General features: G+C 40.1%; 1 protein-coding gene across 3 annotated transcripts in view; it reads left to right on the forward strand.

Annotated features, from left to right (window-relative positions):
- The window catches only part of FRK (fyn related Src family tyrosine kinase), a 129,255-nt gene extending 116,985 nt beyond the window's left edge, over positions 1–12,270 (forward strand). For 2 of the 3 annotated variants that reach the window (XM_042445326.1, XM_042445328.1), the window contains exons 7-8: positions 7,038–7,203; positions 7,925–12,270. In XM_042445326.1, coding sequence (XP_042301260.1) covers positions 7,038–7,203; positions 7,925–8,139 — 381 coding nt within the window. In that variant the 3' untranslated portion in view covers positions 8,140–12,270. Of the gene's footprint in view, positions 1–7,037; positions 7,204–7,924 lie in introns of those variants that run through there. The other variant, XM_042445327.1, reaches the window with a different exon arrangement.
- The last annotated feature ends 6,811 nt before the right edge of the window (positions 12,271–19,081 follow it).

The following is a 19,081-nucleotide window of genomic DNA, read 5'->3' on the forward strand; positions in this document are numbered from 1 at the left end:
GCAATCCAAATAGTCCCAGTTTTCTCCTAATTCTATTTTATGTTTTTATTAATGGCCACCAGTTGGATAGATTATTAACATTTTGGGTATTGCAAAATTATTTTCTGCCTGTAGGTGAGGGTTGTTAAGCACACTATCTAAGAACAGAATGGTTCTGGTTACATGAATACTGGCGAGAAACGAGAGTAGTTGGCCATCACCATGATAGAGTCTTCTGCTTATGAAGTTTCCAGAGGCACTTGCTGGAGACAGACTGTGGAATGGCCTGCCGGATGAGATCCGTCTACTTACATCCTTAGACAGCTTTAAAAAGGCTGTTAAGACGGATCTCTTCCGGCAGACCTTCCCAGAATAGCGAACCCGGCCTTAGAAAAACGTCTGGGAAAGATACTGCTGCTCCCACTGGTTGCTTGTTGGTATAATAATAATAATAATATAGTTTATTTGTATCCCGCTTTTCCAAAACCTGATCAAAGCGACAAACAACAGCATATAAAAACATTCCAATAAAATCAGTTAAAAACAGTATTAAAAACAATACAACAACACTAACAGCAAAGGGCCAGAGAAAAGGGGGGAAGTCAATATATACAATCCAGGGTTGTCAATGAAAAGGGGTAAGGGAAAGAATGATTTTTCATGGTGGGAAGGCTTGGAAAAAGAAATATGTCTTCAAGTTCTTTTTAAAAAGACCTAAAGATGTGGTGGAGCGGAGCTCGTCTGGGAGACTATTCCAGAATTTTGGAGCCATGACAGAAAATGCCCTCTGTGAGGTCCTCACATAGCGTGTTGCTGGGACCTCCAACAATTTCATCCCTGTTGAGCGGAGTGTGCGGGGCGGATTATATGGGAAGAGGTGGTCCTCCAAGTACCCTGGGCCCAAGCCATTTAGGGCTTTATAGGTCATTACCAACACCTTGTATTGAGCTCAGAAGCGAATCGGCAGCCAATGAAGATCTTTCAAGATGGGAGTTATATGGTCAGATCTGGAACAACCAGCGACCAATTTCGCTGCCATATTCTGCACCAACTGTAGCTTCCGGGTTTGGTACAAGGGTTGCCCCATGTAGAGCGCATTACAGAAATACAATCGAGAGGTTACCAAAGCATGTATTACAGTTTCAAGGTCCCCCCGGTCCAGGTAGGGACGCAGCTGGCGTATCAGCCAAAGCTGATAACAAGCGCTCCTGACAACCGCATCCACCTGAGATGACAACTGGAGCGAAGACTCCAAGAGCACTCCCAAGCTGCGGACCGAGTCCTTCAAGGGGAGCGAGACCCCGTTCAGGACAGGATGGCAAATCTCACCACCCAGATCCGGGGAACCTATCACCAGTACTTCCATTTTCCCTGGATTCACACTGAGTTTGTTTTCCCTCATCCAGCCCATTACTGATTCCAAGCAGGCATTTAGAGGAGAGATGCCATCCCTAGTCACTGCATCAGTCGGAGACACAGAGAAACATATTTGGATGTCATCAGCGTACTGATAACACTGTGCCCCGTGTCTCCGGATGATCTCTCCCAGCAGTTTCATGTAAATGTTAAATAGCACGGGGGACAAAATCGCTTCCTGAGGGAACCAGATGTAAGGGCCCTCTTATCAGAACAAAATCGCTCCCTGAGGGAACCAGATGTAAGGGCCCTCTTATCAGAACAAAATCGCTCCCTGAGGGAACCAGATGTAAGGGCCCTCTTATCCCCCAGCTGCACCATCTGGAATCTACCCGAGAGGTAGGAACGGAACCACTGGAGCGCAGTGCCCCCGATACCTAACTCCCTCAAGCGTTCCAGAAGGATACCATGGTCAATGGTATTGAAAGCCGCTGAGATGTCCAAAAGCACCAACAGGGACACGCTTCCCCTGTCCATGCCCAGACAGAGATCATCGACTAGGGCGACCATGGCAGTCTCAACTCCATAGCCCGCCCGGAAGCTGGTTTGAAATGGGTCCAGAAAATCCGTTTCATCCAAGATCGATTGAAGCTGGAAGGCCACCGCTCTCTCAATCACCTTACCCAAAAATGGCAGCAGCGATATAGGCCGGTAGTTGTTTGAGTCAGGGGGTCTAGAGAGGTCTTTTTTAGCAGGGGTTTGACCACTGCTAATTTTAATTTTGATGGAAATTGTCCCTCTCTTAGAGATGTATTAATTATGCGGTGCAACATAGTTAGCACCGCATCCCCCCTGAGCCGCCAGCCATGAGGGACAGGGATCGAGAGAGCATGTCGTCTTCCTAACGCTTCGAAGGATCTTGTCCACTTCCTCGGTACTGACAAACTCAAAGTGATCCAGTATAACAGGGGCCATGGAAGCTCTGGACACCTCTCTAATAGATTGTGAAGATATACTGGCGTCGAGATCAGCCCTTATCCGTGAGATTTTATCCATGAAGAAGTTGTTAAATTTGTCACAGCAGGCTTTAGATGGTTCTAAAACAGGGTTCAGGGAGGGGGCACTTGTGTCAGCTCCCTCACTACCCTGAACAGCTCTGCCGGACGTGACTCCGCGGACGCAATACGTGCAGCATAGAATGAATTCTTTGCTGCACTTATTGCCACTCCGTAGGCCTTCAAATGAGAGTCCAGGAGTGGCTTGTCGGCTAAGTGCTGGTGTCTTCGCCAGTCGCGCTCTAGTCATCGCAGAACCTGCTTCCTTTCCCTGAGGTCTTCCGTATACCAGGGCTGTTTTTTGGAAGCAGGCCTGAGAGGACGCTTGGGAGCGATACTGTGTATAGCCCTGGAGAGATCAGTATCCCAGATGTTAGTCAGGGCATCAACAGAATCACCGTCAGTTCCAGCCATATACCCCTCTAGGACTTCTTGGAACCTTTTGGGTTTCATCAGCCATCGAGGGTGGACCATCCTAATAGGTCCGCCACCCCTGGGGGGGCTAGAGGTAGAAGCCTTGATTCGAGCCTCAACTAGAAAATGTTCCGTCCATGACAGGGCAGAGATATTAGAAATCTCTGCCCACGGAGACTCCATGTCCGTACTAAAGACCACATCGAGGGTATTACCAGTGCAATGCGTGGGTCCTGAGACCAATTGGGACAGGCCCATGGCAGTCATGGTAGTCATGAACTCCTGAGCTGTACCTGTTGGAACATCGCTGGCCTCGAAAGGGATGTTGAGGTCCCCCAAGACAAGAAGCCTAGGGGACTCCAACACCAGTTCCGAAACCAGCTGTGTCAGCTCGGCCAGGGAGTCTGTTAGCGCACGGGGTGGCCGGTAGACCAACAGAATCCCCAGACTGTCTCTGGCCTTCAGGGTCAGGTAGATACACTCGATGTAACCCATTTTCCGGACAGGGTTCCTGGTTAAGGAGAGAGTGTTTTTATGAATCAAGGCAACACTACCACCCCGCCCACCTAACCTGATTTGGTCCTTAATTGAATACCCAGCTGGGAGGGCCTGTGCCCACACAGCTTTGATCTCAGGCCCAAGCCAGGTCTCAGTAATGCACACTAGGTTGCAGTTTTTATCCTGCAGAAGATAATAAATTATGTGGGTCTTGTTTTTTACAGACCCGGCGTTGCATAGGAGCAGAAACAGGGTTTGTGGTACAGCTGGGCTGACCCTCAGATCTCTTTGGTTAGGAGAGTGGATGGAAGGAGAGATAGATATTACGCATCGATGTTGTTGACCTTCTGGTCAGTTTTTAACTTGTATGTTTGTTTGTTTGTTGTTGTTTTTGTTCTGTTTTTTAAATATTGCATTGAATTTAATACTTTTTTAAGGAGGGGAGGGTACCAGGGATTTTATATGTTTTGTATTTTTAACTTTGTTAGCCGCCCTGATTGTTCTCAGAGGGGCGGGATACAAATAAATATTATTATTATTATTATTATTATTATTATTATTATTATTATTATTATTACTATTATTAGTGAAACAGATTGCCTCTTTGGGGTAGCATCCTGATCCCCTTTCCTCACCAAATCAGGGCTGCAGCAACTGATCCGGCCCTAATCTGGCACTTTGCCAGCGCTAAAAAGAATGGCAAAATGCCACTCCTTTTAGCACTGGCAAAAAGGTGCCCTTGCTGCAGTGGTGATGGCTTTTCAGCACTCCTTTGGTGCAGTACGTCTAGATGCTGCACCAACAAAGCACTGTAACACCCCCTCCCATGTGGTTGGGTACACAACATCAAAATGCCGTGCCTCCACACTGGCACTTCAAGCCGGTCTGTTTAGCCCCATAGAGGCTACAATCATGTTCACAGGCATAATTATACCATTGCAGGTGGTCACAGCAACAATATGAGTAGAAATGAGGCAGCAGAGGTAAAACAGCCACGGACACTGCAGTATAGTTGTGTGTGGCAGTGAAAGCTGTTTCCATCAGGAGAGAATGCTGCCCTTTAAGAAGCTGGCAGAGCAGCTTCCTTTTTAGACAAAAGTGGCTTTCTCTCCTTTTCCCCCCTGCTACCACTACACTCTGGTCCAAAAGGTGCATCAGCATGAGGCACCAACAGATTCCAGCCATAGGTACAGCAAGGGATCTCCAAAGAATCAAAGTTTATTGAAGGAGTCTTGTATGTTCTCTGAAGAAGCATGGCATTTTCCTTATGACAAGGGTGTGTGCATTCTGTTTTGGAAACTCAAAATTTAGAAAGTTCACTGACTTACATTTTAAAAGTTTATTAAATAATGAACTGCTGGTATAAATGTGATAATTTTACATCAGCACTTGCAGACTTCATTTAAAAACACAGAACATCCTAACATATTCCCAAGGGTTAGAGAATGTGCAGTAAAAAAACTGAGAAAGTAGGTCTGAAGAAGAAAGCAGACTAACCTCAGAAAACCTCAATTAGAAGTAAATAATTCTCCATTTATTCTCCAGTGTCTGTCAGCTTACTTTTCCTAAATTAACTGGTGCCACTTTGAACCAATATATTAATTTAAATCTCTTGGAATCTGCATTTTTAGGCTTGGAACTATTTAAATGATGATGATCAAAGTCAATGGCCCTTCAGTGACAGCAATTAATCACACACACAAAAAGGTTGCTGAATGCATTAACTCTTGCTGTCGCCTTGTCTTCTTCCTGAAGACCAGACACGAGTCCTGTGCCTCTGGTGCCAGTGGGAAGCTTGTACTGCTGTCATTGTCAAATCCAGGATTCTCAGCGCTAGGCCTCCAGTTAATCCTAGACATTTTAATATGGCATGTAGACTGTTTGGCAAAATAAGGCCAAACATGAATGGACAAAGTGTCCATCTGCCTGGTTCTGCTTGGTTAAATACAATGTTCAAATGTCATGGATATCAACAGCTTGGTTAACAATCAATAAGCAATTTTTCTGTTGTTATTATTAAGTGTATAGTCCAGTTAATCCATAAGAAAGCTATCTTCTGAACAACTATAAACTTTTGCTTAGAGCATACTGTATATACTCATGTATAAGTCTAGAAATTTAGGTAAAAAAATTATCAAAAAACCTTGAGTCGACTTATCCACAGGTCAATGTAAATACTGTATCTTAACTTTTATTTTAAAAAAGGAACTATCCCTAGTGAAAGGCAAGAGCATGATCTGTCCTGGAAGTACCCCCCCCCACACACACACATACACACTTGCACCCATCCAGCCTTTACTGTGACCACACAAAGTTATGCCTGCTGGATTTTTGGCATTGTTTTCTTTTGCTTCATCCTTTAGATCCTTTGCTATGTGCCCCTAAATTTTACCCTCAATATATCCACAGGTCATATAAAAATCCATAATCTTGGCTTCAAAACTTGCCCTCAATTTATACATGAGGACAACTTGTGGTTGGGTATATATGGTAAATAGCTCTCCCATCCTTTGCCCTGTAGCTGTTTCCCTTAGGCCTCTTTGAATGGTTAGTTGGGCCTCTGTGAGAGTGGAATGAATCATAAAACAACTCAGGATTAATTCATAAAATAATTTAGGCTTCAGTCCTCCTTGAGATTAAATTCCATTGAACTCAGTGGGACATACATCTAAGTATCTACATCTAGGATTCATGGAGAAAATGTTCTCATCTTTTCCTTTTCTTAGTAGTCCTTTCTACCTCCTCATTCCACACTTTTCAGGATGACCCCACCTCCACCACCATGGTGTGTGAAAGGGGGGGGGGGGCAAAAGGATGGGAAACTTTCCTTTTGTGAAATTCCTCAGGTTCACTCAACATTGCATACAAGCCACAAAAATGTATTTACTAACACTGTTACTATCGTACACATACCTGAAGAAATGCCATTGTTTTGTTCCTACACAGCACAGACATCTTATGAAATTACAGTATCTATTTCTCAGTTGGTTTCCATTTCCCTTTTTCTGTGCCTATAATATTTTAAAATCTTATAATCCTTCTCTGCTCACTTTCATCTCCACCCCAACCTTCACATTAATTTAGGAATGGGGAACCTTTAACTTTCCAAATATTTGGAGTACATCTTCTATGCCTCCTTCCCATTAAATATGCTGGTGAGGGCGAGAAAGTCTCAGATTTTGTTCCTGTTCTTTATTATTTTATTTAAGAGAGCTACACACATTTTTTTTCTACTCAGAATATCTTCTGTCAGCTCTCGGTACAATCAGATACTTTTTATAAGAGCTCCCTAGGTTGGTTTATTTTACCCCAGTATAAAATCAAAAAGAACAGGAATAGAATCTTACATTTTTCAATCATTCTGAATGTGCTGTAAGTTTAAAACATCTGGAGAACCAAAAGTTTAATAATAGTTTGCTAGTCTTTTAAACAATGGTGCTTTAGTGCTACTTGGAACAGAGAATTGGATTAAATAACTTGGGGTTCCTTCCATTGCAATATATCTATAATTATATGATGCAGAGGAAAGTAATATATGATACAAAGGAAGTAACAGTATTTTCATTGTCAAGTTTAAATGTTTTTAAATCCATTTCAAATTTTCACTGAGATGGTTCATATGGTATTAAAGCAAAAATGTATGTTAGAAAAGATACAAAAAATCCTTGCATGCTATATAGCAGTGTATATTCAATATTTATTTTACTTCATTGCTCCTTTTTAAAACTTTAATAGCTAGAAAACGAAAATGTGTATGAAGCCAAACATGAAACAAAGCTACCAGTGAAATGGACAGCCCCTGAAGCAATCCGCTCCAATAGATTTAGCATTAAATCTGATGTCTGGTCATTTGGAATACTCCTTTTTGAAATAATGACATATGGAAAGATGCCTTATGCAGGTGAGTGCATGTTTGGAAACAGGTATGTTCAATTCATTTCTCAGTATTCCCAATTTTGGCAACAATTTTAAATTCTATGTGTGGAATGAAAATTCTTGAAAGACTGAAACAACATCAAGGTCGATCCTGCAGCTAGGACTGACTGAGGCCTGGGCTGGTGGCAACAGTGATTAGTGCCTCCTCTACATTTTGTAACTTATGCCACATGGTACAGTGGAGGACCCTGTCCTATCTCCCCTTCAATTGCCAATCTGATTGTCTTCTGTGTATAGAAGGGGCAACAGGCAAGAGGAGAAATCTTTGTTTTAACCTTAGGCAGAATTGTAATGTGTACAGTTTAAAGCCAATGGACTCCAGTCTACCAGATTTACTTAGCAGGAACCATTTTTGCTATTTTATGGTTTGCCAGCCAATTGGCTCTTTTCCTTGTGCTGGAAGGAGAAATGGCGCACACACTGTGCCACAGGCACAAACCCCATCATTTTCAATGGTATTACACGGGGGGGGGGGGGGGTGGGGGGTCTGGAATGGATCCCCTGTGTAAAAGAAGGGTGCACTGTAATATCCCCAGAGAAATTAGTTTAAAGTTTCTGTAAGGGAATGCATCACTGAATAATGATATTTGTAGAATCACTACAGATACTTCATTTATTTTAACAAAATATAGATTGTTATTTTACAAGTGCTGTATCATCTATCTTTTCAAAAAACTATATTATAGGTTGGATGGGCTATCAAGTACTCCAGAGACTGGACCAAGGGTACAGAATCCCTCAGCCAGATAACTGTCCTCAAGAGCTGTATAACATCATGTTACAATGCTGGAATGCTGAACCCAGAGAAAGACCAACCTTTGAAACATTGCATTGGAAACTAGAAGATTATTATGACATGGATTCCATATCCTATGCAGATGCGAATACTTTTATACACTGAGCAACATATTTCTCTTGATAATTAAATTTCAATGACAGCTACCCCAAATAATTTCTTTAGCAAACATGGTACTTTATCTTTTCATGTAAACGTGTAGAATACAGTGTGCACACATCATATGCAGGCGCACCTTACGCGGCTTCCAGCATACACTGGAAGCCACACCGGAAGTTGTAGCGCTGCATGCTGGAAAAGACAATGGCCGCCACTTGAATGGGGATTGAGCATCTGCATTTTTCCCCTTATGCGGGGGTAGTGGTAGGGTGGAACAGATTCCCTGCGTAAGTGAAGGGACAACTGTATATATATATATATACACACACACATTCCTCATGTGTCTATATGTTTCTAGCATTTACATTAACCACTTTATGGACTAGATGAAGCACATTCTTGTCTATAAGTTTTTTATGTGCCTTCCAGTCAACTCCAGCTTACAGCAACCCTATCCTAGAGTTTTCTTGGCAAGATTTATTCAGAGGGGGTTTGCTACTGCATTTTTCTTGGGCTGAGAGAGAGTGTGACTTGTCCAAACTCACTCACTGTGTTTCCATGAATGAGTGAAGATTTGAACTCTGATTGCCCAAAATTATAGTACAATATTCAGCATATGAGTAGGGTTGTGAACATTTCTGTTTTAGTTTTCTTGTGTATCTCTTAAATCCTGCCTGCATTTCTACTCATCTCTTTGTTTCATATGTGCTTTTAATACTTGATTTTTTTCCCCACACTGAAATTCATATTTATTTTTTGGCCTATCTTCTCTTATCTCTGCCTTTTAAAGAACATATCACCTAGTGGATGCATTTTTTCACACTGACCATTTACCTCCCTCTAACTGTATGCACGTTTAGTTGTTCATATTGTTCTGAGTGAACTTTATTTTACCAAAACACCTTAGAAACCTAAAAAAAGTGCTTGAATTTATGATGTGAGGTGCATTTTATCTTACAACAAGTCTCAGAAGCTGGTGAAAGCCTCCTTTCCTTGAGACTCTAACACAATAAAATTCTTTACCATTCCCACCTGTGAAGACTGCATTTATTAGGTTGCCACTGGCTAATGCTGCTACTTCTCTGTGGTTTTCACAAAACTGTGAGATCAATCTAATTTCAAAACATATAAACATGGAGGTTAAAGTAGGGATGCTCCTAAAGAATTTATTATTAAAATCCTTGACAATATGCCACAATCTTGATGTTTGTTTTGTATGATTAACAAACATGATTTTAATTTTTTTGCTGTAGAATGAAGATGCTATTTCTATTTATTACTTAAGCAGTATATAGTAAAGAACACAAATTTTGCTGCACAATTGGCATTCTGAATTGTCCTTTTTATGTATCCATATGGTTATTCATTCCATTCAGATTCCACTGCTTATCTGCTAAATTCCATCAATCAGTTATTATGAAGGAATTTGATTGTGTTGTGCACAGCAGGACCTGTGCGTAAAGATACTTTCTTTCCTCTTCTTCCTCACATCTTTCTGTCAATACCCTTTGATTACAATTTTGTCAATGCTGCATTAAATGACTTTGTACACAGGGTAGATGTATATTCAGATCAGAGAAAAGTGATGGAAGATATTGGAGAAATAAAACATTATTTTGAAATAAAGTGATTCTCACAAGAATGTTTTTCTTATCACAGTCAGGTGACAAGTGATAGCAGTCAAGTATATAATATCCTTTGATTCATGCATTAGAAAACTTTAAAAAGCCCACCATGCACACACCGCTGCAGTAGACTTTCCATTTGTTTTAGCAGAGGAGTGGGTTTCTATTTTGCATTCCTTCCAAGCAGTGTTTCAAAATACTGCAGATAAAGTACAGTTCTATGCATTGATTCCTTGGACATAGATTTCTGCTGTTATTTGACCATGCAATTTCTTTATCCCTTCATGGACTTTCTATTGACAACAGCAGTCCAAACAAGCTACCAGTACCTGCAACAATGCTGATTGGAGTTTGGCCAGTCACCTCCGGCTCTTGTTTTATGAAGTGGTTACTTATAGCATACCCATGGGAACGTTGAAATAATCTAGTGTAAGATACCTATATTCTCTGAAGACAGCTCTTTTGTCCAGCTCTATCAAGACTTTTTGTGCACATTGATTGTTAGATTTCTATTTAGGTATGTGTATGAGAGAATCAGAAAATTGTTTCAATTTGTTTTATTGGAAACCACCCTAGTGCCAGTTTTAGCTGAACAATCTGCTATAAACATAGTAAATTAAGGCTGGAAATATAAAAAGTACTCTGAATTCATTCCCTCCCTCCCTCTAATTCACACACACACACACACACACACACATGACTATTACACAATTAGTTCCTTTATTTCTTAGGGGAGTTATAGGCAATCAGAACTCCCATGATAGGCTCCATAACATGGTAGACCAAAACTGCATACTTGCAATGAAAAGTAATTGCAAGTTGAAGTTGGCCTATCAGATTAGGTTTTTATTTCAATTCATTTTTGTTGCAATGTCTATTTTATATGACAGGTAACTATTATCTAGTATATTTAAAATGAACATTAAGCTTTTCCTGTTAGAGCGTACACCAAGACAACAATGTGCATAACCAATTAGAAGATCTGTTAAGTTCTATGGAATTTAGGGCTGAAACAGATGGCCATATAGGTGTGGCTTGATGCCATCCCTTTGAGCGCCTTATCAGGGTGACAGCAACCGCACACCATGGCCTCAATCTGGCTTTTTTCCAGTGCAAAAAGAAATGGCAAAATGCTGCTCCTTTTTGTGCTGGGAAAAGGGTGGGCTTATTGCCGCCATGGCAGCTTTTCTGCGCGCCTGAAGCATGAGGTGTATAAATGCTGTGCTGGTGAAGTGCTGCAATTCTGCACACCATCCAATCAGGCAGGTGGCCTGATGCTGGCTTGAGGTGCTGTCGGGGTGTGTTGCATTTAAGTGCCATGTCTCCATGTCGCCCCCAAACTGGTGTATTGTGCTGGTCTGCTTCACCCCTTACTTTCAGTAAGTATGTATAGGAACATGCTGTAGCTAAGTGATTCAAATCACTGAATATGAGGCTAAATCCAACTGTGAGTTCAAAACAGAGTAGATCCACTGAACCAATGGAATTTATATAAATGTTGAGTTACCCTGTTCCCTTTGATTCAGTTAGTCTAACAATTGGATGTAGGAGCTTGTTTATCTCTGGGGGGGATCACTTTGCAGCATTTTCTCAGGAAAATTTTCACCATTTTTGTGTGAATAATTTCTAATTATTTAGTTTTGCTGCAATTAACATATATGGAAAGTGTTAAATTATGATATCAGTTAAGAACAACAATAGGAATAAGAACAAAGTAAACAGAGAAGATGAAGAGTAAAAATAGATTTAAAAAAAAAACCCCATAATGCCATAATAGCTGGGAAATACGTTTCAGGTATACTGTTGAGATTATCAAAATTGATTTTTTTCCCAGTATGTAAGGATGATGGGCAGAAGGTATTTATCAGCAAATTTTCTTTTGTCTCTTCAATCAACTGGGGTTGGGACACCTTAGGGAAAACAAATTGCTATGGCTATTATCATTGGTGAGATCTGTGCCCAAGAAAGTGTTGGAATTTTTTATAGTCCCCTTCCAATTTTTCTGGTACCCATTCTCTCTCTCTCTCTCTCTCTCTCTCTCTCCACGCATACACACACACACACACACACACACAAATTTGGAAGTAATTGTACCTGAAGGTACTTTAATCATTTGATTCCTTACCAGCTTTATGAAGAAACGCTTTAACACATTTCTCGGTTTTAATTGCATAGATTCAGTTTTACAGTTTCAATGTAGAAAGGATCCCATGGCTAGAGATTTGGGGAAGATGTGAAAAAGAATAGGGATGTAAACAATACTACCAATTTTTCTCACCCTTGATGAGAAAGGGTGAGACATATTGAGAAACCATGTGGAAAAATGTGCAAAGGGCCAACCACCATTAGATTTTTATCATTACAAAACTTTTTGTGAAAATTTTATATGCAAAAATAAAAGGCGTGTGCACAGAAACAGAGTATTTTATGTTGAAAAAAGTATATTTTATGCAGCATTTTTGCACAAGTAAAGTGTTTGTAAAAGAGCCAAGCAATAAATAAATATTGAAAATTGTACAAAAACTCTTGCATCCTTTCTTGGGAGAAAACCCTTGAAAAAATCTTCATTTGTGCAAGCCAGTAAAGGACACAATCCCCTCCTCCACTTTCATTCCCTTCTATGCTGTGTCTTATTTAGATTGTAGTGTTAGGGCAAGGAACTGCTGCATTAATGTTATGTAGACTCCTCTAGGACCCTATTTGGCTGAAATGTGTGGTAGAAATACTTTAAATAAAGAAACAAATAAGAACAAAATAAGCAAAAATGTACATCACTAGAAGAAGGAAAAAAGGAAGAAATGTTCGCTGCAACATGTACCTGACCAAAGTGTATCTGGACAACACTTTCAACTTTAGATTAGAGACTCTGAGACGAAACAGATTGCCCCAAAGGAGGGGTTCTGTGCCACCCCTTTGAGCGTTGGATCAGGGTTGTGGCAATCGCACACTGTAGTTCCGATCCAGCTTTTTTCTGGGCAAAAAGGGGTGGCTGCTTCTTTTTTGCCTGGAAAAAGGATGCCCTTTCTGCTGCCACAGCACTTTTCATCACTTCTTTTGGTGTATGGTATGAGAAAACCGTGCCAGAGGAGCGCTGCAATGCTGCCTGCTGTACGGTCAGGCGGGTGGTGTGATGCCATCATTGGGGTGGCATCAGGGCATGTGTCATCCAAATGCCACACTCCCATGCCACCCTGATGCCAGCTGTACAGCCTCTTAGATTGGATTACACAATTCTTTTCTTAGCAGCAAATACCATTCATCTGATTTACACAGGAAAAGAGAAAGGTTGTTAAAATTATCATTATCTGTAGTGGAAAACAGTCTAAAACTACATATTGTTGCAGCAAACAAAGGCCAGAAGTTGGTGGCCAGTTAAAATGAGGAAAGGACTTCAGTTCCAGGGCAGCAAAGGAAGAACAGGTTGGGCAGAAGGAAGTGTATAATTAAATCAAAGCAGGTTTCAGAAAATACAGGAAGGCAGCAATCAGAGAAAGAAGTTTGAGCAGTCCACTTGCTCAAGAGATAAGCCTCTCATATTTAGGAAGAAACTTTGACAAGGAAATTGGAAGCAAGTAAATGTGTCGGCCTCCAGCTGTTGTTGTGTGAATTCAGATCCCATGAGCCCGAGCCAGCATGGCTAATGTTCAGAGATAATGGGAGCCAGAGTCTACAATTATCTGGAATTATCTACTCTTACAATTTTTTCAAAATGTTCTTCCAAATGTTTAGATAGAATCACTTTTCTTGTAATTTGAATTTATTGGTTCATGTTCTAGTGTCTGAAGCAGCAGAAAACAAACTTACACCATCTTCTATATGACAACCGTTCATATATTTAAAGACAGCTATCATAGCACCAGGCGATGTTCACTCCCTCCAATCTGAAGCTCCCAGGAACACCTACTCCAGGGTTATGGTCTATGTCCCAAAGCCCCAAAGAACTTTTTGGAGCATAAAAGAAGAGGAGAACTGCCCAAAATTGTGACACACTTTAATTTTTGTAATCTCTAGTACAGATAAATAATGGCTTAAATCCTGTTGTTATTCCTAACTAGAACAGACCCATTGAATCTGTGGTATTTCCCTATCTGTTGACTCACCATTCAACAATTTACTTAATGGTCTAGTCTAGTTGGGATTATCCAACAGGATTCCAGTCGATTTAATTGTTTTAGCTTTTAAGTGTCAATGTAACACAATGACGCTTTCCCAGTCTTTGATCAGACTCCTCTTCTGAACAAAAGTAGTGTTTTGGAATAAAACCCAGTCAATACTTACTTGCTAATTAGCTTACTTGCTAATTAGCTTACTTGCTGTTCACCGCTATGATCTTTGGAATAGCGGTATATAAATAAAACAAATTATTAATTATTATTAATACGCTAAGGGGGAAAAACACAATGATACCCCAGTTCCATAGAAATAATCGAATTGGGCTCTGTTGCAACTAATTTCTGAGTCATTGATTGCAATGCACAACTGTCCTTTGCTGGCTTGTGCCCCAAATGTTGACACAGTGGTCATAATATCTTTTTTTTTTAAATGATATGTTTCCCTGTAATAATAGTAGTAGTAAAGTATAGTTGGAGAATACAATAGACAGTTGTTAGTCTGAACAATTCAAGCACTGAGAAAGATTCTGTTGCAAATGTTTGTATAACTTCGCTTCACAGAAAGAACAATCTTTGTGGTCCAGAAAGAATAAACATATGCCTATTTTGTCTTTTTCACAGCACAAACATTCCCTTAGTTCAGTGGAAATATAGGCCTTGAAGTGCTTATATGAGTCCTATTAGCAATTCTTAAACATGCCAGCAGGTGGAGATACAGATTGCTGACTCAATTAACCTTTAACAATAACTAAATCAACTAAAGGGAACATAGTTCATTTGTTCACTTGTATGGTTCCAAAACTACCAACTACAGAAGGTATAAGTACTACTGCTGGAGTAACATGCAGACTTTATATTTGAGCCATAATACTTGGACATTAAAGAAAGTCATAGCTACCAATTCCAATTTAATATCAAATTGCTATAGAAAATGAAGGACCTGTCTTACACACCAACAAAGCAAAACCAGATGTTCTAGCAGACTTGCATGCAGCAGGTATGATGGCAGCCATGCTCAATAAGGATTAAAGGTGCACCCATCTCGTGGCTGCATTTCTGAGGCAATGAAACCATTTCTAAGGATATGAAAACACAAACCCTCAGTTCTAAAAGTGGTATAAATGCAGAAGGTTTTGTACACAATAAGAAAGCTTTGAATCCCAAGTTTTGCAATGCTCATCTTGCTGGTATCTCTTGTGCATTATTTATTTAAAACACATTTTGAGTCACCTTTAAGGGCACACTACCCTGATACACAAGCTCACAACAAATCTAAAATACAGGAAAAAATAATTATTATTTCAAAATTAACCCACCCAACAAAATAAAATAGCACCTGAAGAGTGTGTGTGTGTTTGTGTGTGTGCAACACAATTTACTTCATCAGACTAAAATAAATATATATTTAGACCTGTCTTTAACAAGCTGGCAGTACTGATGCTTTCCTGGGGAGGGAAAGGTTCAGCATCATTATACAGAAATAATCTGTTTTTTTATGATCTTTGTTGGCATGCCAGGACTTCGTGCAGTTACCAGTGCTTAGGAATCTCACAGTGGTTCAGCGTTAGGGCAAGGGCCAGAAATCTGGGGGCAGGGGAACAGAATAGACCCCACAATCCCACCACGTTTCACTGACATTAACTTTTTATACATGGATTCAAGCACCCACGGTTTGAAAATGTTCCAAAAAAAAAGTATAAATTTCAAATATCAAACCTTGATTTTTCATTTTTTTATAAGGGGCATCATTTTGCTATGTCATTATATTTAATGCAATTTGAGCATTCACGGATTTTGTTATTCACGGGGGATCTTGGAACCAAACCCCAGCATAAAAACAAGGGTCCACTGCAGTGCAGCTTTTTTTTTTTTTTTTTTGTCAGCAGCAAAAGGAGGAGGGACACAAAAATGGTCAGGGGGCATATGAAGATCATGGACTATGTGTTGATGTAGGAATCAAACCCACCTCTTTAAAGTGGGCCTTGAAGTGAATGTTAGCCTGATACCTAAAGTATTTTAGTTAGCCCCATTCTATCAGTTGCCCTTTCAAGGACAATCTTCCAATGTAGTGATCTAACATTGCAAAATTTAGTGAAGAAACAAAGAGCAAAGGTCCATTTTTATTTGAGTTTTGTTTTGGTATCAAATCCATTGGTATAATGGCTGGCTTGACCTCCCCCACTGCCTCAAGTCCAGAACAAAATTTTGTGATCTTTTTGTTCAAATGAACACTAGTGACATTCTTGGCATTAGCCGTAATGGGCACAATGTACTCCAGAGTTCTTTCACATTACACAATTATATCACTATATCACTACACAACCACAGCACTATTTTCCAATTTAATTACCATGGCTGCATCCTATGGAATCGCAGGATTTTCAGATTAGGGAAGAGTATTTAAAAATTTCCTCTAGTGTCTCACAAAAGTTCAAATTTCAGGATTCTATAAGATGGGACTGTGGCAGTTAAAGAGCAATAATTGTGCTATAATTCTGCAGAATGAATGGGCTCTGAAAGTATCTTATACAAGTATCTTTACTCCTATTGCAGTGGACTGAAACACAAATAGGCTACACCTGTTGTATCTTGTATGTTATACAGGTCCACTGGAGTAAAGACTGCACATACATGGGTAGAGATACCTATGACAAGTTCCTTTCTATAGAATTGTTTCAGTTTATGAAGTTCAAGAGATTTATTAAACCTTCATAAGTCTCAACAGGTTCCAACTCCAAATGATATGTCTAGGTTTGTGAGGCTTCCTACAGAACTGGAAGTCTACCTTCAGACTCTGATGTAATACCTTAGTTCTAAAAAAATTGCAAAAGCATTAAATGGAATGGTATCTGACATTGCCAAGAGACAATGCCCTCTTGAAAAATGTGATTTTCAGCCCAGGGAATTGGACAATACTCCACTGTCTGCTGAGGTTAAAAAGGCATATCTTTCCTTATGCCTGTCCTTTTCAACAGACGCTAGGGAAAACAGAAGCAGGTAGAATTGAAGCAAGGTTCCATATTTTCCATTAGAACTCTTTTGGATGTCCCCATTTTGAGAGAAAAAAAGACAATTAAGTTATCATTCTAAAGGTGAGGCATATATAATAGAATATGTACTTGGTCCTAGTTTTAAATTGCTGCTGCAAGTTGTGATAAACAAATTGCTCTTAATATACACACAAGATGGCATTAGCATCCTTGCACCCTTATTCAAAATTCAATAGGATGTTTGTGTGGAAATAAACGATGGGGCATGAGTTTGTTTACAGCTGAACACATTTCTCTACCCACAAAGCACAGCTCTGTTCATTCGTAAGCCTTCTCCCAAACCACCTGTCACTACTTGGAAATGTCATGTTAATGTTTTATGGGCAGACCATACTGCCTGCTTCCAGAAATGGCAGAATCACTTGAATAATTTACAGCAGTATGTTTCTGCTCTACTTTTTTTCCAGGCCCCTTTAGGCTGCAATGAAGCATTAGTGGGGGGGGGGGATTCAAATGGGATATTGGTAATTTGTCTGCTTGCATACCTTTGTACAGCCACTCTTTATCTGGAGAAACTAACAGAAAAATCATTCCTATATTTTTTACAGAGGAGAGGTGAGGTCAAAGTCAAGTGGACTGGAAAAAAAAGAGAGGACTAATTTGCACTGATTGTCCACTACTTAGGTGGAAGGAGATTATCCTTTAATGCCTCCTTTTCAATCCAAAGTGTTCTCAGGTGGACTTGGCTAATCTCCCTCATTGGATTTCCACATCTGGTTGCCCTAAAGTTCAGCAAGCAGTGTTCAGGCCTTAAGCTGGCTTTCTGTGTGGATGTCTGCTTAGACAGCCATTATGGAAACATATACCTTGCCTGCCACTCTAGATGGAAAAAGAAATTATAAAAGGTGACCTGAGAGAAAACAAAGAGGAAGTAAAGCCTAACCCTAGCAATCTGCCCATAGACTTTGGAAATGCAAAGAGGGAAAATATCAAAGCTTTTGGCCCTTCATAGGCTCTTCAAACCAAGCCAAGCCAACCTAAGCAAATGTTTTGTACTCCACCCATGAACCCAGTTTACAAAAATATTTTGTCCCCCCCTGCCACAACCACTTGAATCTATTAAAAAACAACTGTATTTAAAAACTGCTCCAGATGGACCACAAACAAACCGCCTTTGTTTTTTAAAAGGCCACAAATGAGCCTGTATAGTGACTGTATAGTACTTCTAGCACTCCCAAATATGATAGCATAGCCTGTGTTGGATCCATTTTGAACAGTAATGTGATTAAGGGAGGGAGGAAATAATTGGGATATTGTATGGATTCTTTTTAATTGTAAAAATGTCAACTTGAAGAGAACATACTTTGGAAATATGGTCGAGTTATATCAATGTGTAAGACTATCCCATGTTTGGGATATGTGTAAGACTATCCCATGCTTGCTATCAACTTCGGTTGATACGGCAACTGCGACCCTATGAAGGGACCTTGAAATACACACTCTGGTAACCTCTCATCTAGATTTGTGTAATGTGCTTTACATGGGGCTACCCTTATACCAAGCTCGGAAGCTGCAGTTAGTACAAAATATGGCAGCCAGATTGGTCACTGGTTCATCAAGGTTTGACCATATTACACCTATTTTAAAAGATCTCCACTGGCTCCCTATTCACTTCCGGGCGCATTACAAGGTGTTGGTTATTACCTATAAAGCCCTACATGGCTTGGGCCCGAGTTACTTACGGGACCACATCTCCCCATACAATCTGCCCCGCACTCTTAGAACATTGGACAAGAACTTATTGGAAAGAACAACTTCCAAATATGCTATCACTTCCCAGAGAGCATTCTCAACAACGGCTCCGAGACTTTGGAACAGTCTTTCTGAGGAGATCCGCTTGATGGCCTCGTTAGAAACATTTAGAAAAGCAGTTAAAACTGAGCTTTTTTGTCGAGCATACCCCCCTGATATGAATATCCCCCGGATATGAATGATATGCTCTTGACTATGTATGATCCCTGCCTTGCTTGTTGATGTTATTGTTATTATCTGATGTTGATATTTCATTGTTTTTAGTGGTTTTTAATTGAATTTTGAGATACATACTTTGTGATTTTACTTAATCTGTAACCCCACTTTGATCCACTAGGAGAGGTGGGGAAACATAAATTATTATTATTATTATTATTATTATTATTATTATTATTATTATTATTATTAT

The sequence above is a fragment of the Sceloporus undulatus genome, chromosome 1 (assembly GCF_019175285.1).
Source record: "Sceloporus undulatus isolate JIND9_A2432 ecotype Alabama chromosome 1, SceUnd_v1.1, whole genome shotgun sequence".
In the NCBI taxonomy this organism is placed as follows: domain Eukaryota; kingdom Metazoa; phylum Chordata; class Lepidosauria; order Squamata; family Phrynosomatidae; genus Sceloporus; species Sceloporus undulatus.